Source organism: Tachypleus tridentatus, unplaced genomic scaffold (assembly GCF_004210375.1).
Source record: "Tachypleus tridentatus isolate NWPU-2018 unplaced genomic scaffold, ASM421037v1 Hic_cluster_7, whole genome shotgun sequence".
In the NCBI taxonomy this organism is placed as follows: Eukaryota; Metazoa; Arthropoda; class Merostomata; order Xiphosura; family Limulidae; genus Tachypleus; species Tachypleus tridentatus.
The window spans coordinates 144,631-167,398 of NW_027467787.1; the positions used below are offsets into that span (position 1 = coordinate 144,631).

The window sequence follows — 22,768 nt, forward strand, 5'->3', positions numbered from 1 at the left end:
TGGACATGAGCATATCGTAACGACAGAATGTTTAACTTGTTGTGGACATGAGCATATCGTAACGACAGAATGTTTAACTTGTTGTGGACATGAGCGTATCTTAACGACAGAATGTTTAACTTGTTGTGGACATGAGCATATCGTAACGACAGAATGTTTAACTTGTTGTGGGCATGAGCATGTAACGACAGAATGTATAACTTGTTGTGGACATGAGCATATCGTAACGACAGAATGTTTAACTTGTTGTGGACATGAGCATATCGTAACGGCAGAATGTTTAACTTGTGCACATGAGCATATCGTAACGACAGAATGTTTAACTTGTTGTGGACATGAGCATATCGTAACAACAGAATGTTTAACTTGTTGTGGACATGAGCATATCGTAACGACAGAATGTTTAACTTGTTGTGGGCATGAGCATATCGTAACGACAGAATGTTTAACTTGTTGTGGACATGAGCATATCGTAACGACAGAATGTTTAACTTGTTGTGGACATGAGCATGTAACGACAGAATGTTTAACTTGTTGTGGACATGAGCATGTCGTAACGACAGAATGTTTAACTTGTTGTGGACATGAGCATATCGTAACGACAGAATGTTTAACTTGCTGTGGACATGAGCATATCGTAACGACAGAATGTTTAACTTGTTGTGGACATGAGCATATCGTAACGACAGAATGTTTAACTTGTTGTGGACATGAGCGTATCATAACGGCAGAATGTTTAATTTGTTGTGGACATGAGCATATCGTAACGACAGAATGTTTAACTTGTTGTGGACATGAGCATATCGTAACGACAGAATGTTTAACTTGTTGTGGGCATGAGCATGTAACGACAGAATGTATAACTTGTTGTGGACATGAGCATATCGTAACGACAGAATGTTTAACTTGTTGTGGACATGAGCATATCGTAACGACAGAATGTTTAACTTGTTGTGGACATGAGCATGTAACGACAGAATGTTTAACTTGTTGTGGACATGAGCATATCGTAACGACAGAATGTTTAACTTGTTGTGGACATGAGCATGTCGTAACGACAGAATGTTTAACTTGTTGTGGACATGAGCATGTCGTAACGACAGAATGTTTAACTTGTTGTGGACATGAGCATGTCGTAACGACAGAATGTTTAACTTGTTGTGGACATGAGCATGTCGTAACGACAGAATGTTTAACTTGTTGTGACATGAGCATATCGTAACGACAGAATGTTTAACTTGTTGTGGACATGAGCATATCGTAACGACAGAATGTTTAACTTGTTGTGGACATGAGCATATCGTAACGACAGAATGTTTAACTTGTTGTGGACATGAGCGTATCGTAACGACAGAATGTTTAACTTGTTGTGGACATGAGCATATCGTAACGACAGAATGTTTAACTTGTTGTGGACATGAGCATATCGTAACGACAGAATGTTTAACTTGTTGTGGACATGAGCATATCGTAACGACAGAATGTTTAACTTGTTGTGGACATGAGCATGTAACCACAGAATGTTTAACTTGTTGTGGACATGAGCATATCGTAACGACAGAATGTTTAACTTGTTGTGGACATGAGCATATCGTAACGACAGAATGTTTAACTTGTGCACATGAGCATATCGTAACGACAGAATGTTTAACTTGTTGTGGACATGAGCATATCGTAACGACAGAATGTTTAACTTGTTGTGGACATGAGCATATCGTAACGACAGAATGTTTAACTTGTTGTGGACATGAGCATGTAACGACAGAATGTGTAACTTGTTGTGGACAAGAGGATATCGTAACCACAGAATGTTTAACTTGTTGTGGACATGAGCATGTCGTAACAACAGAATGTTTAACTTGTTGTGACATGAGCATGTCGTAACGACAGAATGTTTAACTTGTTGTGGACATGAGCATGTCGTAACGACAGAATGTTTAACTTGTTGTGTACATGAGCATATCGTAACGACAGAATGTTTAACTTGTTGTGACATGAGCATATCGTAACGACAGAATGTTTAACTTGTTGTGGACATGAGCATGTAACGACAGAATGTTTAACTTGTTGTGGACATGAGCATATCGTAACGACAGAATGTTTAACTTGTTGTGGACATGAGCATATCGTAACGACAGAATGTTTAACTTGTTGTGGACATGAGCATGTAACGACAGAATGTGCAACTTGTTGTGGACATGAGGATATCGTAACCACAGAATGTTTAACTTGTTGTGGACATGAGCATGTCGTAACAACAGAATGTTTAACTTGTTGTGGACATGAGCATGTCGTAACGACAGAATGTTTAACTTGTTGTGGACATGAGCATGTCGTAACGACAGAATGTTTAACTTGTTGTGGACATGAGCATATCGTAACGACAGAATGTTTAACTTGTTGTGGACATGAGCGTATCTTAACGACAGAATGTTTAACTTGTTGTGACATGAGCATATCGTAACGACAGAATGTTTAACTTGTTGTGGGCATGAGCATGTAACGACAGAATGTTTAACTTGTTGTGGACATGAGCATATCGTAACGACAGAATGTTTAACTTGTTGTGGACATGAGCATATCGTAACGACAGAATGTTTAACTTGTTGTGGGCATGAGCATATCGTAACGACAGAATGTTTAACTTGTTGTGGACATGAGCATATCGTAACGACAGAATGTTTAACTTGTTGTGGACATGAGCATGTAACGACAGAATGTTTAACTTGTTGTGGACATGAGCATGTCGTAACGACAGAATGTTTAACTTGTTGTGGACATGAGCATATCGTAACGACAGAATGTTTAACTTGTTGTGGACATGAGCATATCGTAACGACAGAATGTTTAACTTGTTGTGACATGAGCATATCGTAACGACAGAATGTTTAACTTGTTGTGGACATGAGCGTATCATAACGGCAGAATGTTTAATTTGTTGTGACATGAGCATATCGTAACGACAGAATGTTTAACTTGTTGTGGACATGAGCATATCGTAACGACAGAATGTTTAACTTGTTGTGGACATGAGCATGTAACGACAGAATGTTTAACTTGTTGTGGACATGAGCATATCGTAACGACAGAATGTTTAACTTGTTGTGGACATGAGCATATCGTAACGACAGAATGTTTAACTTGTTGTGGACATGAGCATGTAACGACAGAATGTTTAACTTGTTGTGGACATGAGCATATCGTAACGACAGAATGTTTAACTTGTTGTGGACATGAGCATGTCGTAACGACAGAATGTTTAACTTGTTGTGGACATGAGCATGTCGTAACGACAGAATGTTTAACTTGTTGTGGACATGAGCATGTCGTAACGACAGAATGTTTAACTTGTTGTGGACATGAGCATGTCGTAACGACAGAATGTTTAACTTGTTGTGGACATGAGCATATCGTAACGACAGAATGTTTAACTTGTTGTGGACATGAGCATATCGTAACGACAGAATGTTTAACTTGTTGTGACATGAGCATATCGTAACGACAGAATGTTTAACTTGTTGTGGACATGAGCGTATCGTAACGACAGAATGTTTAACTTGTTGTGGACATGAGCATATCGTAACGACAGAATGTTTAACTTGTTGTGGACATGAGCATATCGTAACGACAGAATGTTTAACTTGTTGTGGACATGAGCATATCGTAACGACAGAATGTTTAACTTGTTGTGGACATGAGCATGTAACGACAGAATGTTTAACTTGTTGTGGACATGAGCATATCGTAACGACAGAATGTTTAACTTGTTGTGGACATGAGCATATCGTAACGACAGAATGTTTAACTTGTTGTGCACATGAGCATATCGTAACGACAGAATGTTTAACTTGTTGTGGACATGAGCATATCGTAACGACAGAATGTTTAACTTGTTGTGGACATGAGCATGTCGTAACGACAGAATGTTTAACTTGTTGTGGACATGAGCATATCGTAACGACAGAATGTTTAACTTGTTGTGGACATGAGCATGTAACGACAGAATGTTTAACTTGTTGTGGACATGAGGATATCGTAACGACAGAATGTTTAACTTGTTGTGGACATGAGCATGTCGTAACGACAGAATGTTTAACTTGTTGTGGACATGAGCATGTCGTAACGACAGAATGTTTAACTTGTTGTGGACATGAGCATGTCGTAACGACAGAATGTTTAACTTGTTGTGGACATGAGCATATCGTAACGACAGAATGTTTAACTTGTTGTGGACATGAGCATATCGTAACGACAGAATGTTTAACTTGTTGTGGACATGAGCATGTAACGACAGAATGTTTAACTTGTTGTGGACATGAGCATATCGTAACGACAGAATGTTTAACTTGTTGTGGACATGAGCATATCGTAACGACAGAATGTTTAACTTGTTGTGGACATGAGCATGTAACGACAGAATGTTTAACTTGTTGTGGACATGAGCATATCGTAACGACAGAATGTTTAACTTGTTGTGGACATGAGCATGTCGTAACGACAGAATGTTTAACTTGTTGTGGACATGAGCATGTCGTAACGACAGAATGTTTAACTTGTTGTGGACATGAGCATGTCGTAACGACAGAATGTTTAACTTGTTGTGGACATGAGCATATCGTAACGACAGAATGTTTAACTTGTTGTGGACATGAGCGTATCGTAACGACAGAATGTTTAACTTGTTGTGGACATGAGCATATCGTAACGACAGAATGTTTAACTTGTTGTGGACATGAGCATGTAACGACAGAATGTTTAACTTGTTGTGGACATGAGCATATCGTAACGACAGAATGTTTAACTTGTTGTGGACATGAGCATATCGTAACGACAGAATGTTTAACTTGTTGTGGACATGAGCATATCGTAACGACAGAATGTTTAACTTGTTGTGGACATGAGCATATCGTAACGACAGAATGTTTAACTTGTTGTGGACATGAGCATGTAACGACAGAATGTTTAACTTGTTGTGGACATGAGCATGTCGTAACGACAGAATGTTTAACTTGTTGTGGACATGAGCATATCGTAACGACAGAATGTTTAACTTGTTGTGGACATGAGCATATCGTAACGACAGAATGTTTAACTTGTTGTGACATGAGCATATCGTAACGACAGAATGTTTAACTTGTTGTGGACATGAGCGTATCATAACGGCAGAATGTTTAACTTGTTGTGGACATGAGCATATCGTAACGACAGAATGTTTAACTTGTTGTGGACATGAGCATATCGTAACGACAGAATGTTTAACTTGTTGTGGGCATGAGCATGTAACGACAGAATGTATAACTTGTTGTGGACATGAGCATATCGTAACGACAGAATGTTTAACTTGTTGTTGACATGAGCATATCGTAACGACAGAATGTTTAACTTGTTGTGGACATGAGCATGTAACGACAGAATGTTTAACTTGTTGTGGACATGAGCATATCGTAACGACAGAATGTTTAACTTGTTGTGGACATGAGCATGTCGTAACGACAGAATGTTTAACTTGTTGTGGACATGAGCATGTCGTAACGACAGAATGTTTAACTTGTTGTGGACATGAGCATGTCGTAACGACAGAATGTTTAACTTGTTGTGGACATGAGCATATCGTAACGACAGAATGTTTAACTTGTTGTGGACATGAGCGTATCGTAACGACAGAATGTTTAACTTGTTGTGGACATGAGCATATCGTAACGACAGAATGTTTAACTTGTTGTGGACATGAGCATATCGTAACGACAGAATGTTTAACTTGTTGTGGACATGAGCATATCGTAACGACAGAATGTTTAACTTGTTGTGGACATGAGCATGTAACGACAGAATGTTTAACTTGTTGTGGACATGAGCATATCGTAACGACAGAATGTTTAACTTGTTGTGGACATGAGCATATCGTAACGACAGAATGTTTAACTTGTGCACATGAGCATATCGTAACGACAGAATGTTTAACTTGTTGTGGACATGAGCATATCGTGAGAATTTTGTAACGACAGAATGTTTAACTTGTTGTGGACATGAGCATGTCGTAACGACAGAATGTTTAACTTGTTGTGGACATGAGCATATCGTAACGACAGAATGTTTAACTTGTTGTGGACATGAGCATGTAACGACAGAATGTGTAACTTGTTGTGGACAAGAGGATATCGTAACCACAGAATGTTTAACTTGTTGTGGACATGAGCATGTCGTAACAACAGAATGTTTAACTTGTTGTGGACATGAGCATGTCGTAACGACAGAATGTTTAACTTGTTGTGGACATGAGCATGTCGTAACGACAGAATGTTTAACTTGTTGTGTACATGAGCATATCGTAACGACAGAATGTTTAACTTGTTGTGGACATGAGCATATCGTAACGACAGAATGTTTAACTTGTTGTGGACATGAGCATGTAACGACAGAATGTTTAACTTGTTGTGGACATGAGCATATCGTAACGACAGAATGTTTAACTTGTTGTGGACATGAGCATATCGTAACGACAGAATGTTTAACTTGTTGTGGACATGAGCATGTAACGACAGAATGTGCAACTTGTTGTGGACATGAGGATATCGTAACCACAGAATGTTTAACTTGTTGTGGACATGAGCATGTCGTAACAACAGAATGTTTAACTTGTTGTGGACATGAGCATGTCGTAACGACAGAATGTTTAACTTGTTGTGGACATGAGCATGTCGTAACGACAGAATGTTTAACTTGTTGTGGACATGAGCATATCGTAACGACAGAATGTTTAACTTGTTGTGGACATGAGCGTATCTTAACGACAGAATGTTTAACTTGTTGTGGACATGAGCATATCGTAACGACAGAATGTTTAACTTGTTGTGGGCATGAGCATGTAACGACAGAATGTATAACTTGTTGTGGACATGAGCATATCGTAACGACAGAATGTTTAACTTGTTGTGGACATGAGCATATCGTAACGACAGAATGTTTAACTTGTTGTGGGCATGAGCATATCGTAACGACAGAATGTTTAACTTGTTGTGGACATGAGCATATCGTAACGACAGAATGTTTAACTTGTTGTGGACATGAGCATGTAACGACAGAATGTTTAACTTGTTGTGGACATGAGCATGTCGTAACGACAGAATGTTTAACTTGTTGTGGACATGAGCATATCGTAACGACAGAATGTTTAACTTGTTGTGGACATGAGCATATCGTAACGACAGAATGTTTAACTTGTTGTGGACATGAGCATATCGTAACGACAGAATGTTTAACTTGTTGTGGACATGAGCGTATCATAACGGCAGAATGTTTAATTTGTTGTGGACATGAGCATATCGTAACGACAGAATGTTTAACTTGTTGTGGACATGAGCATATCGTAACGACAGAATGTTTAACTTGTTGTGGGCATGAGCATGTAACGACAGAATGTTTAACTTGTTGTGGACATGAGCATATCGTAACGACAGAATGTTTAACTTGTTGTTGACATGAGCATATCGTAACGACAGAATGTTTAACTTGTTGTGGACATGAGCATGTAACGACAGAATGTTTAACTTGTTGTGGACATGAGCATATCGTAACGACAGAATGTTTAACTTGTTGTGGACATGAGCATGTCGTAACGACAGAATGTTTAACTTGTTGTGGACATGAGCATGTCGTAACGACAGAATGTTTAACTTGTTGTGGACATGAGCATGTCGTAACGACAGAATGTTTAACTTGTTGTGGACATGAGCATGTCGTAACGACAGAATGTTTAACTTGTTGTGGACATGAGCATATCGTAACGACAGAATGTTTAACTTGTTGTGGACATGAGCATATCGTAACGACAGAATGTTTAACTTGTTGTGGACATGAGCATATCGTAACGACAGAATGTTTAACTTGTTGTGGACATGAGCGTATCGTAACGACAGAATGTTTAACTTGTTGTGGACATGAGCATATCGTAACGACAGAATGTTTAACTTGTTGTGGACATGAGCATATCGTAACGACAGAATGTTTAACTTGTTGTGGACATGAGCATATCGTAACGACAGAATGTTTAACTTGTTGTGGACATGAGCATGTAACGACAGAATGTTTAACTTGTTGTGGACATGAGCATGTCGTAACGACAGAATGTTTAACTTGTTGTGGACATGAGCATGTCGTAACGACAGAATGTTTAACTTGTTGTGGACATGAGCATGTCGTAACGACAGAATGTTTAACTTGTTGTGGACATGAGCATATCGTAACGACAGAATGTTTAACTTGTTGTGGACATGAGCATATCGTAACGACAGAATGTTTAACTTGTTGTGGACATGAGCATATCGTAACGACAGAATGTTTAACTTGTTGTGGACATGAGCATATCGTAACGACAGAATGTTTAACTTGTGGACATGAGCATGTCGTAACGACAGAATGTTTAACTTGTTGTGGACATGAGCATATCGTAACGACAGAATGTTTAACTTGTTGTGACATGAGCATATTCGTAACGACAGAATGTTTAACTTGTTGTGGACATGAGCATATCGTAACGACAGAATGTTTAACTTGTTGTGACATGAGCATGTAACGACAGAATGTTTAACTTGTTGTGACATGAGCATGTCGTAACGACAGAATGTTTAACTTGTTGTGGACATGAGCATATCGTAACGACAGAATGTTTAACTTGTTGTGGACATGAGCATATCGTAACGACAGAATGTTTAACTTGTTGTGGACATGAGCATATCGTAACGACAGAATGTTTAACTTGTTGTGGACATGAGCATGTAACGACAGAATGTTTAACTTGTTGTGGACATGAGCATGTCGTAACGACAGAATGTTTAACTTGTTGTGGACATGAGCATGTCGTAACGACAGAATGTTTAACTTGTTGTGGACATGAGCATGTAACGACAGAATGTTTAACTTGTTGTGGACATGAGCATATCGTAACGACAGAATGTTTAACTTGTTGTGGACATGAGCATATCGTAACGACAGAATGTTTAACTTGTTGTGACATGAGCATATCGTAACGACAGAATGTTTAACTTGTGGACATGAGCATATCGTAACGACAGAATGTTTAACTTGTTGTGGACATGAGCATATCGTAACGACAGAATGTTTAACTTGTTGTGACATGAGCATGTCGTAACGACAGAATGTTTAACTTGTTGTGGACATGAGCATGTCGTAACGACAGAATGTTTAACTTGTTGTGGACATGAGCATCGTCGTAACGACAGAATGTTTAACTTGTTGTGACATGAGCATGTCGTAACGACAGAATGTTTAACTTGTTGTGGACATGAGCATATCGTAACGACAGAATGTTTAACTTGTTGTGGACATGAGCATGTCGTAACGACAGAATGTTTAACTTGTTGTGGACATGAGCATATCGTAACGACAGAATGTTTAACTTGTTGTGACATGAGCGTATCGTAACGACAGAATGTTTAACTTGTTGTGGACATGAGCATATCGTAACGACAGAATGTTTAACTTGTTGTGGACATGAGCATATCGTAACGACAGAATGTTTAACTTGTTGTGGACATGAGCATATCGTAACGACAGAATGTTTAACTTGTTGTGGACATGAGCATGTAACGACAGAATGTTTAACTTGTTGTGGACATGAGCATATCGTAACGACAGAATGTTTAACTTGTTGTGGACATGAGCATATCGTAACGGCAGAATGTTTAACTTGTTGCACATGAGCATATCGTAACGACAGAATGTTTAACTTGTTGTGGACATGAGCATATCGTAACGACAGAATGTTTAACTTGTTGTGGACATGAGCATATCGTAACGACAGAATGTTTAACTTGTTGTGGACATGAGCATGTAACGACAGAATGTTTAACTTGTTGTGGACATGAGCATATCGTAACGACAGAATGTTTAACTTGTTGTGGACATGAGCATGTCGTAACGACAGAATGTTTAACTTGTTGTGGACATGAGCATGTCGTAACGACAGAATGTTTAACTTGTTGTGGACATGAGCATGTCGTAACGACAGAATGTTTAACTTGTTGTGGACATGAGCATATCGTAACGACAGAATGTTTAACTTGTTGTGGACATGAGCATATCGTAACGACAGAATGTTTAACTTGTTGTGGACATGAGCATGTAACGACAGAATGTTTAACTTGTTGTGGACATGAGCATATCGTAACGACAGAATGTTTAACTTGTTGTGGACATGAGCATATCGTAACGACAGAATGTTTAACTTGTTGTGGACATGAGCATGTAACGACAGAATGTTTAACTTGTTGTGGACATGAGCATATCGTAACGACAGAATGTTTAACTTGTTGTGGACATGAGCATGTCGTAACAACAGAATGTTTAACTTGTTGTGGACATGAGCATGTCGTAACGACAGAATGTTTAACTTGTTGTGGACATGAGCACGTCGTAACGACAGAATGTTTAACTTGTTGTGGACATGAGCATATCGTAACGACAGAATGTTTAACTTGTTGTGACATGAGCATATCGTAACGACAGAATGTTTAACTTGTTGTGGACATGAGCGTATCGTAACGACAGAATGTTTAACTTGTTGTGGACATGAGCATATCGTAACGACAGAATGTTTAACTTGTTGTGGGCATGAGCATGTAACGACAGAATGTTTAACTTGTTGTGGACATGAGCATATCGTAACGACAGAATGTTTAACTTGTTGTGGACATGAGCATATCGTAACGACAGAATGTTTAACTTGTTGTGGACATGAGCATATCGTAACGACAGAATGTTTAACTTGTTGTGACATGAGCATATCGTAACGACAGAATGTTTAACTTGTTGTGGACATGAGCATGTAACGACAGAATGTTTAACTTGTTGTGGACATGAGCATGTCGTAACGACAGAATGTTTAACTTGTTGTGGACATGAGCATATCGTAACGACAGAATGTTTAACTTGTTGTGGACATGAGCATATCGTAACGACAGAATGTTTAACTTGTTGTGGACATGAGCATATCGTAACGACAGAATGTTTAACTTGTTGTGGACATGAGCATATCATAACGGCAGAATGTTTAATTTGTTGTGGACATGAGCATATCGTAACGACAGAATGTTTAACTTGTTGTGGACATGAGCATATCGTAACGACAGAATGTTTAACTTGTTGTGGACATGAGCGTATCATAACGACAGAATGTTTAACTTGTTGTGGACATGAGCATATCGTAACGACAGAATGTTTAACTTGTTGTGGACATGAGCATATCGTAACGACAGAATGTTTAACTTGTTGTGGGCATGAGCATGTAACGACAGAATGTTTAACTTGTTGTGGACATGAGCATATCGTAACGACAGAATGTTTAACTTGTTGTGGACATGAGCATATCGTAACGACAGAATGTTTAACTTGTTGTGGACATGAGCATCGTAACGACAGAATGTTTAACTTGTTGTGGACATGAGCATATCGTAACGACAGAATGTTTAACTTGTTGTGGACATGAGCATGTCGTAACGACAGAATGTTTAACTTGTTGTGGACATGAGCATATCGTAACGACAGAATGTTTAACTTGTTGTGGACATGAGCATATCGTAACGACAGAATGTTTAACTTGTTGTGGACATGAGCATATCGTAACGACAGAATGTTTAACTTGTTGTGGACATGAGCATGTCGTAACGACAGAATGTTTAACTTGTTGTGGACATGAGCATATCGTAACGACAGAATGTTTAACTTGTTGTGGACATGAGCATATCGTAACGACAGAATGTTTAACTTGTTGTGGACATGAGCATATCGTAACGACAGAATGTTTAACTTGTTGTGGACATGAGCATATCGTAACGACAGAATGTTTAACTTGTTGTGGACATGAGCATATCGTAACGACAGAATGTTTAACTTGTGGACATGAGCATGTCGTAACGACAGAATGTTTAACTTGTTGTGGACATGAGCATATCGTAACGACAGAATGTTTAACTTGTTGTGGACATGAGCATATTGTAACGACAGAATGTTTAACTTGTTGTGGACATGAGCATATCGTAACGACAGAATGTTTAACTTGTTGTGGACATGAGCATGTAACGACAGAATGTTTAACTTGTTGTGGACATGAGCATATCGTAACGACAGAATGTTTAACTTGTTGTGGACATGAGCATATCGTAACGACAGAATGTTTAACTTGTTGTGACATGAGCATATCGTAACGACAGAATGTTTAACTTGTTGTGGACATGAGCATATCGTAACGACAGAATGTTTAACTTGTTGTGGACATGAGCATATCGTAACGACAGAATGTTTAACTTGTGGACATGAGCATGTCGTAACGACAGAATGTTTAACTTGTTGTGGACATGAGCATATCGTAACGACAGAATGTTTTACTTGTTGTGGACATGAGCATATTGTAACGACAGAATGTTTAACTTGTTGTGACATGAGCATATCGTAACGACAGAATGTTTAACTTGTTGTGGACATGAGCATGTAACGACAGAATGTTTAACTTGTTGTGGACATGAGCATGTAACGACAGAATGTTTAACTTGTTGTGGACATGAGCATGTCGTAACGACAGAATGTTTAACTTGTTGTGGACATGAGCATATCGTAACGACAGAATGTTTAACTTGTTGTGGACATGAGCATATCGTAACGACAGAATGTTTAACTTGTTGTGGACATGAGCATATCGTAACGACAGAATGTTTAACTTGTGGACATGAGCATGTCGTAACGACAGAATGTTTAACTTGTTGTGGACATGAGCATATCGTAACGACAGAATGTTTAACTTGTTGTGGACATGAGCATATCGTAACGACAGAATGTTTCCATATGAAAGTTTATTTGTTGTTACATTCATTAAATCATGTGATTGTTTTGATTTTTATATCATACTTTAGAAATACTTTTATAAAACTAGTACTAAAAAAATCCATAAAAATCTTATTCATCTATTTCTCTTACGAGAACTTGTAGTTAACAAGAAAAAAGAATCGAGTGTGTCATAAAAATAACAGTCAAATCCTATTATTCGTTGTGACAAGAGTAGTCCAAGAATTGGTAGATAGTATTGATTAACTCATTTCAGAATATCCCTTGATGGGTTAGCAGTAAGATTACAATGTTCACATCGATTCCCCTCAGTGGAATCTGTTTAGCTTTGTTCTAAAATAAACCCCCTAGCATAACACTCGAAAATTATATTCTACAACTTTGAACGATATTCAGTAATACATGCTTTTATTAATTAAATATATATATATCGTGTATAGACTTACAAAATTTAACTTTTACTTTCAACAAATTATTTCCGAGAAATTGGAAGTTCTCACTGGGTTTACGGGACAACTGGACCTATCTTAAAAGATATTTAATATAATGCTAGATTTTGAATCATTTTTGTTCTAGAGCTGCCAAACACATGGGAATTATGTTTGCTATCGCGAAACCAGTACAACAGAAAAGAGCACAACATCTGGAAACGTGATAGATAAGCTAACAAGTCAGTCATCTTCAAATGGCTCCAGTACTCCCAGAAACGTTGGAGATAATTTTCTCAATGATCAAACTTCCACTCCTCCTGGAAGTGTAAAAAATAAACTGACTACTCAAGCAAATTCAAGTAGTTCTAGCTCTGAAAATGAGGAAAAGAAACCAATCAATGGCTCAAATTCTAGTAAGTTGAGTTACCGACTTTTATACCATACGTTAATCTGTACTATATGTAATGCACCAAATTGTAAAGCGTAAATCAAAGATGTTCTAATAATTTTCAAAATATAATTATTTAAAAAAGACCCACAGGAAGCGTTTTAATTGTAACTTTGGAAAAACTTCGCAGGTGTAAAATGGTAAAGTGTAAATTATTAATTAAACATAATTGGTGTTCTATCAAAAAGGACTAATGATTTAATGACTGCAGATTTACTATTGTTATTTTCACGAAATGTGGAAAAAATATTTTCCTTTATCTATCTACAAATGTAAAGATTATGCATAACAAAAACTAATTCAATTTTTTTGATAAACTCTCCTATGTTTTGGCTGTCGAATAGTCAGCTTGATACACTTAAATATACACTTGGTATTTTGTGAGTGTTCTGTTCCTGAAGGTCTCATTTAGCGCATGTAGTAATTTCGACAGTTTGAGCTTTAAAAGGTAAGTACTGAAGCACATATTAACTTGAATGTATGTGAACCTAGTATGCACTGTGTGGTAGAGAGAGATTGTCATTTGAAACACAAAAGGGTTCCATACAGATCTAATTAAACTTAAACAAATTAAAGACTACCTCTTTAAATCTAAAAGTCACTCTAGAGATTATTTCTTTAAAAACGAAAAGGTACTAAACAAATTGTTTTTTAAACGTAGAAAGATAGTAGAATGGAAATAAGTAAACAGTCTGTTTAAATTACAATAGATATTAAAGATATCGTTTTTAAGCCTAACAGATATTACAGAGATTGTGTCCGAAAACGAAAAGGCATAAGCGATAAGATTGTATCTTAATCTTAAAAAAGATAGATACTGAAGTGCACACCTATTTAAAAAAAAAGAACTTTAGGTATATTGAGTGTTTCAGAGATTGTGTGAAAGGTGCATATGCAACAGCTGAATGCTTTTTAAAGACTGAAAGAATCCGAGGTGAACAAAAGATTTTACTTGAATAAATGACTCGCTTGAAAGTTACGACGTCTGTTGGCTTTTGTGTCACTCTCAGTAAGCTTGTGTAATATTAACGTTTGTTAAATTGGGATTCGTTTAATGTTTTATAGGTTACAAGAAATTCTTGACAGAAAACCCAAAACAACTAAAACGATTTCTTATAAAAGAAGTTGTTTTTAATCATAATTATATTATTTTTATTGACAACACACTAGTTATTATCACCAAGAGGCTGTTCCTCCTAAATCAGTATCAAGTAGGTCAAAGCGCGAAAATGTCCTTTTAAAATCTTCGCTAATTATTGTTATTGCTAGCGGAAAGAAAACAAAAACCTTAGTTTTGTGTTTTTAAAGAATAAACTACGAACCTATTTTGAATAAGGGTTTCCTTTTCGTTCGTTATTCACTGACAAGGATAAATAGGCCTTTTTGAAGAATTTTTAGTTTATCTTGTACACGTACGTATACCCTTTAAACTATTAAAATTTCAAGCGTAAAAATGTAATATTATGTTAAATTTGCTTTAAGGTAAATTGAATACATTTTTATGAGCGTGACGTATGAAATACGCTACAAACAAAACGCAAAATTGTACTTTCTAATGTATAAGAATATATGTTAAGAATACATAATTAATACACATATTAAATTTGATTTTTAAAATATTATTGTAAGAACTCTATATGATAGGTGATTGTTTTTTTTTCGGGGGTGGGTGGGTTACTCGGTAAAACAATACACGATCCGGTCCATGTAAGAAAGTAATAATACTGATTTATTTTTATTTATCTTTTGCTTAAGACACATTCCTCTGCTGGCTAACTTGCCAATTCAATACTTTTCAGTAGTTACTACTATGAATACCACAGGCATAATCCACGAATAACAGTTAATAGGAATTTCTTTGATTACGGTAAGTAAGCCTGACTCGCATATAAATGTACAGAATTTCCTCGCTCATCGTTCATGTAACTGAAAAGGCACAACATACCTCACGTATAACGTTTAACAGCTTTTCCTACAATAAACTCAAAACACTCATTAACTTCATAAATTGATTACGGTTGTTTATAAATAATGTACTCTTGTTTCAAGTAATTAGACATAGCTTCTCGATGATTACATCATCATGCTTAGCAGTTTCTTCTAACAAGAAACTAAATTATATCGTTGAAAATACAGCTTTCAACAATGTACTTTTAAGCAATTAATGTATTCTAAGGATTTATTGAAAAAATTATTTTACTAAATTATATCTTGAAATTTAGAGTAATGTTGATTTAAAATCTGTTCTCACTTATTCGTACTTTCCAGGTAACATATATCAAACGTTTTAATGAGTAAATAAAGTCATCAATCTCAAGTATGATATTTTTTATTTTCGCTTCGTGTTATCAGATATTATTTCTTCGCATCGGTTTTGAATCCGAAACTTAATTTGTAACAAGCACGTGATCTACCAATTGCCAAAAAAGGCAAACTCTTTAAACGTTCGTAGTAAGACATTTTTCAACTATTCAATATACTACAGTCATTTTGAATTACTTCAAAACATTTATCATTTTTACAGTTTGATTTTGTTTATTATTCTTTATCCGCAGATTTAAAAGTCTGTACAAATTTCGCTTGATTATAATCAACATAGAATCGTTAATATTTAATAATTACAAGTACAGTAACTTAATCAGTAACAATCTATTTGCTTCCTGGTGGCACATTGATATGTCTGTGGGCAGGGGCGTAGATCTTGGGGGGATACACCCCCTTCACTTTAGATAGGGGGTATGGTGCATACAATCATCTTCCTCTACAGTTTGGTCTGTTGAATTGTTTTATTGCATCACAGGCCTACAAATTGTGTGTTTGTTTTTGTGATTCTCGTGTTCTTACCAATCGAATTACATAATTAGGCCTAGATGTAGGCTTTTTCAGAAGCTGAAATATACATCTTTAATACAGGCGTGCTTTTAAGCTTTTCGATCGAAGTGATAGTTCGTAAGTGTCAGTCAGTAGGCGTAAGTATATATGCAAGGCTTGCAAGCACTATCACAGAATCTGCCTACGTCTTGCACGTAGTGTAAGATTAAGTAAAATTTTCATCATGACAGATTAAACAGAGCATGAAATTAGAAAATATTACTCCCAAGCGTAAACTCCTGTGATCTAGATCTGGCAGGCCATTTGTAACTTGTAGCTGCATCAATTTTATGTGTATATTGTGCGGTTTTCCTACGTCATTTGTTCTAATGCATATCTAGCCGGTTTTATTGTCGAACGCCTTATTCTCCTTAGCTGCCGACAGGTACGGGCTGCTCGGTTCCAGACGCGCCCTACATCAATCCCCTCCGCTCCCTTTAGTCTGAGCCTCGATTTTACAACAAGGCTCATTAGACCTGTGTTTGTGGCCTTCATTAATTCATGAAATTTCAGATTATCACTGCCCTCTAATAAAGTTGTGGTGCTTTATGGTAAAATAACAATATGTTCTCTTATCATAGATAGTAAAAATATTGTATTTTCTTGTATAATTAGAACACAAAAGGAGCGATTTCAACAGCCTGAAGCCTCTACTTGAATTGTATTGCTAGTTTTTGTTTAGGTGTTTTTATTTAATTGATGTGCTTATAGTCATTATATCACAACGTGTTTGATGGGCTTTAACAGGAATATAATATATTTGTGACTGTTTAAGTATTTTATCGATAAACTTGCAATTACTTGTGTTGTAACTAGCACACATTATTGTCCCAGCGATGTCCAGGTGGTCAGTCGGCTCGGTAGTCACTGTGAGGTTCGCGTGTTTGACTTAAATACATTGTACAGTTCAGTCCTACTTCCATTCTGTTTTATCTTCGTTCATTGTACGTTAGAGTTTTCCAATAAAGACTGTATTTTAGCCTGTTGAGTCATCTGGGAAACAGATTCCAATGATGACAAGAAAGCGTCTGAAACTTTCCGATATTAGACAGTTCTGCAAGCCAGTTATTAGTACTACAAATGACAATGCAGATAATCCAACAACCTAATGCAAAGGAATAGAAACTTACCATACAGAGGAAATACCATGTTCATCAGAGGACGAGTCTGAAAATGCTTGTGCAACTATTGCACATCATGAACCACCAGGTAGTTATGAAACAAGTTTGTGCAGTAATAAAAAATCTGACACTCCACAGATACAGCGTGGAAAGCCATATCATCCAGACGCACAACTAATACCACGACAGAAAGCAAAATCTCAAAATATCAACTTCCAGGGCAAGTGGTTTGATAAGTTCCCATGGCTGCACTTCGACAATTAGATTCAAAAAGTCATATGCTTTCATTGTGCTAAGGCGGGAAATAGAGAGGCCTTTTTACAGGGAAATTGGAGAGGCCAGTGGAGTATACTTTCATATCCACCGGTTTTTGCAACTGGAAAAAGACAAAACAGAAATTCAACGAACACCAATCCTCCTCTCAGCACAGATTCTCTATACCTCCAGAAGGTTTATTTGATGTAACTACAGTGACTGTCCAGCTACATGATGGAAAAAAGAAGCAGCAGGAAGAATACAAAAGAAGTCTAGCGAAAATATTCAGAAGTTTACGTTTCTTACTGCGTCAAGGTTTAGCATTACATGGACATACTGATACGGAGGGGAACTTCCTGCAGTTAATGAAGCTCCTGGAAGAGGAAGATCCTGAGTTGACCGCCTACTTGTCAAAGAAAACCACATTCACATCACTCCAGGCTGAGAATGAAATAATGGAGATGTTTAGCCATCAAATACTGAGGAACATAACACACGAAGTGCAGCAAAGTAAAATATTTGCATTAATGGTTGATGGCACTCAAGACGTTACAGGTGCCGAACAGGAAGCAATATGTGTACGATACGTAGATGAGAACCTTGACGTCCATGAGACATTTCTTGGTTTGTACAGTGTTTCAAATACAACTGGTGAAACAATATCCTCGACTATACTTGATGTACTGACTAGACTCAATTTACCACTGTCAGGATTAAGAGTACAAACTTATGATGGAACTGCTAACATGAGTGGTGGGTACAGTGGATGTCAGGCAAAAATAAAAGAGAAGCAACTGTCAAGTTTGTTTTTTTTCACTGCGGAGCACACGAGGCTAAATTAATAATGTAACATGCAGTTGAAGCTTGTGAATGTGTTCGAGATTCTATCCAGTGAGTACATGAACTTGGTGTCTTGCTTCAGAGGTCAGGCAAATACAAGACAATCTTTGAAAATATTGTATCGTCAGACAGCCACAATGGTCCAGTTAAATACATCCGTCCACTGTGTCCAACCAGTTGGTTGTGCCACCTATCTGCAATTACATGTTCTAATGATCACTATAGTGACATTGTTGATTCTTTGTCTGAATTAGCAAATGAAAAATCAGATTTAGCAGTGAAAGCACAGGGTCTGCTGGACAGATTTGATTATTTAATTATTATTGACATTTTAATTATTTCTATCAAACAACATGAACAGTTTTTCAGTAGATATAAACTTATCAAGGGTAATTACTAATTTTATTAATATTTGAAAACGTAATTCATACAATGAAAGTTATTAGTAACCTTGTCAAGTATAATGGCCATCTTTTATACTGTGCAGTGTGCAGGAATAAATTCATGTGGCAGTTAATTTGTGACACTGTTGTCTTTATTCTATTAACATTTTGAAAACTGTTCACAACATCTCACTTATACAAACCTACATGGAAACCTTGAAGTATCGTGGCAACAAGATTACTCTGTGACTGCATGTTTACAGCTTTCAGGTTCACGTAATCAGAGATTACCAATTTGCAAATTGAACAGTAGCCATAAGTGGTTACAAAAATCATCCTCATCATCGGGTGTAAAAATTCTACGCCCATGTAGACTGTGGGCTTATACCATGAGAAGTTGGGTTTCGATATCCGTGGTGAGTAGAGCACAGATATCTCTTTGTGTAGCTTTGTGGTTAAAAACAAACAATTTATTAGACGCTGTTTTCATTGTTTATTTGTTTTCGTTCATTGATAATTAGAGCGATTTCTAAAAGCATCTTAGCATTCTATGAGAATTTTTACCATAACACCAAGAAGGTGCACAAGGTAATATATATATTTTACTAAATAACAAATGTAATCTAAATTTTTTCCCTAAATTCACATTCTTAAATACATCATTCCTCTTGTGGAACATCGCTAAGTCTACGGATTTTCAACGCTAAAATCTGTGGTTAGATTCCCAGCGGTGGACACAATAGATAGCTCAATGTGACTTTTCTCTGAAACTACCAAGCAAATTTAACACCTGGTTATAAAGTCAATATTTTCATAAACAAATAAACTAAATATTAAACATTTCATCTAGTGTCGTGTCATATAATAAAAATTCCTATAAAATTTAATTATCTTTAAAAACTATTTTAGAAACGTTCATGAAAAGGTATTCATTGGTATTACTTTTAGTAAAGCGTATGAAACTTTGGGCTTGTTTACCTTGAAAACAAATACTACACACTATATTTTATTTCAAAAATAAGACAATAATGTAGTTCTTCATTATAAAAATGACCTTTTAATTAATTAATTATCTTTGTTTTGTACCATTTTGATAATGGTCTGTTAAGTTGACATTCGTGGTAATAATTTTGCTTTCATTTTCTTATTACTCCCCGCTAGTACAGCGGTATGTCTCCGGATTTACAACACTAGAATCAGGGGTTCGATTCCCCTCGGTGGGCTGAGCAGATAGCCCTTTGTGGCTTTTCTATATGAAAAACACACATTTTCTTATATGCTTGTTCATCATATTGCCAGGAGAGGGCGTCCATTAAACAAAGTTGAAAAAATGTTTAAAGAAAGACTTTATACTGTGACAGAAAGTACAAATAAAGAATTATGGAGAACACGTTTCTTCATGAACCTGAGACGAGAATGGCCTGTAGTCTTTCCTGCTAAATTAGGGACGGCTAGCGTAGATAGCTCTCGTGTAGCTTCGCGCGAAATTCAAAACAAAACCAACCCAAACCGAACGGTAAAAATAGTGGAGTAACGGCAGATAATATTATATAAAACATGGCCCGGCATGGCCAAGTAGGTTAAGGCGTTCGACTCGTAATCTGAGGGTTGCAAGTTCGGATCCCCGTCACACCAAACATGCTCGTCCTTTCCTTTCAGCCGTAGGAGTATTATAATGTTGTGGTCAATCCCGTTATTCGTTGGTAAAAGAGTCGCCCAAGAGGTGGCGGTGGGTGGTGATGACTAGCTGCCTTTCCTCTAGTCTTATACTGCTAATTTAGGGACGGCTAGCGCAGATAGCTCTTGTGTAGCTTTGCGTGAAATTTAAAACGAACAAACAAAACAACAGCGGCGAAACTTTGAACTACAGCACCTAGAATAATCCTTAATTATTGTGTTGTAATATTGTGAGATGCTCTAATATTTGTAAATGAATAAATAATTGGTAAATCAAAGCATTATTTTAAATGGAAAAATAACTAAACAAACAAAATAATACAGTACCTTGTCAACCCATGATATGAACATCAGTTTATTTTACTTAATTCTAGTATATTCGTGGACTGTAATTGTTGTTTCTTATTAAAAGAATGAACTATAAATACTACCATTTTTTTCTGATATTCAGAGATTAAACAAACTGTTATTTTTCAAAGTAACAACAACGAAAAATACCATTAATGTTTGTTTTTGAATTTCGTGCCAAGCTGCACGAGGACTATCTGCGCTAGCCGTCCCTAATTTAGCACTGTTAAACTAGAGGGAAGACAGGTAGTCATCATCACCCACCTCCAACTCTGGGGCTACCTTTTTATCAACAAATATAATAAAGCCCTCACGGTTGAAAGAGCGAACATGTGTGGTGTTAGGGGGATTTGAACCGACGACCCTCAGATTGCGAGTCGACCACCCTAACCACCTGCCAATCCCGGTCCGCACAATTAATCTCTCTCTTTCACTTTTCTTCCTCACTTTATTCTCACCCCGTGGACTAGCAGTCGGTCTGAGGACCTTGCAGCTGAAATGCAGGATCTGACGTCCACGATGTACAGAGCAAAGATAACCCATTATGTTTGTCAATAACATATTTTTTATAATAAACACGATAAGTTAAAAATATGTATATTTATGGGCGTGTTGGGCTAAGGATCATTCTACAGTAGGTGTCTGTGATTTGTTGACGATAAATTTAACAATAAATAACAGCATGAACTCTGTTTGTTTCTAATTAATATATTCAAAACAAGTTAAACATATACATAAAACAAATTTTCACACTAAGTAGAGCATAGTTGTATCTTACCTACTGTACAGTTCTCTTCTTCTCTTTGTTAAAAGTTTACTTAGGCCTACCGACTTACTTTAGACTTCAGTTAACAATACGAACTGTCTCTATTTTAGTTTTAAACTCTGTCAGTGTATAATTTACTTATTCCTTTTATTTTCTCACTTTTTCAAAAAACATTGTTTTTTTTTTTACATGTAGGCCTACTTCCAAATAATCAGCTACTCTTTGCCCAAGTCAACACAGACAGGTTTAATTACTTTATAACACTTTTTGACGACTCAAATTATTCCTCTAAAATGAGAGAAAAGTGTTAATCTCACTTTAACAGATCAACGTTTGAGCTATTCACTCTTAAGGAGATTAACGTTACGTTTTCTAACTTTTCTCTCACCAAAACTCTCTTTCACTCGACTTTACTTATGGCTGTTTTCCCATTCTTTGTTCTCTTGTCTAGTTACAAGTTATTTTGTTTTATCTCTCACTGAGACGTTCAAGAATCCCCCTAGCTTCAACATCTATAACTTACAAACACAACTTCCAACATTTGTCTGCTTTAAATTTCTTATTATGAAATATTAATTTACAAATTAAATTAATTAACACTACCTGCACTAAACAGACTTTTATATCTGAGACTGTACATTTTTTATTATTTTATTTCTTTTTTTAGAGTTTAAACAAAAACATTTAAGGGGCGCGCTACTTTTATCGAAATGGACAAAATATTAAATTAGTTTTTTTTATATATGTCTTCTGTATTTGTTTGTTTAGAGGTA

The 22,768-nt window shown here is 36.6% G+C and overlaps 1 protein-coding gene across 1 annotated transcript in view; it reads left to right on the forward strand.

Moving 5' to 3' along the window:
- LOC143243660 (uncharacterized) overlaps positions 1-22,768 on the forward strand; it is a 95,672-nt gene that overhangs the window by 20,871 nt on the left and 52,033 nt on the right. The window contains exon 8 of the mRNA XM_076487291.1: positions 13,432-13,699. Coding sequence (XP_076343406.1) covers positions 13,432-13,699 — 268 coding nt within the window. The remainder of the gene's footprint in view (positions 1-13,431; positions 13,700-22,768) is intronic.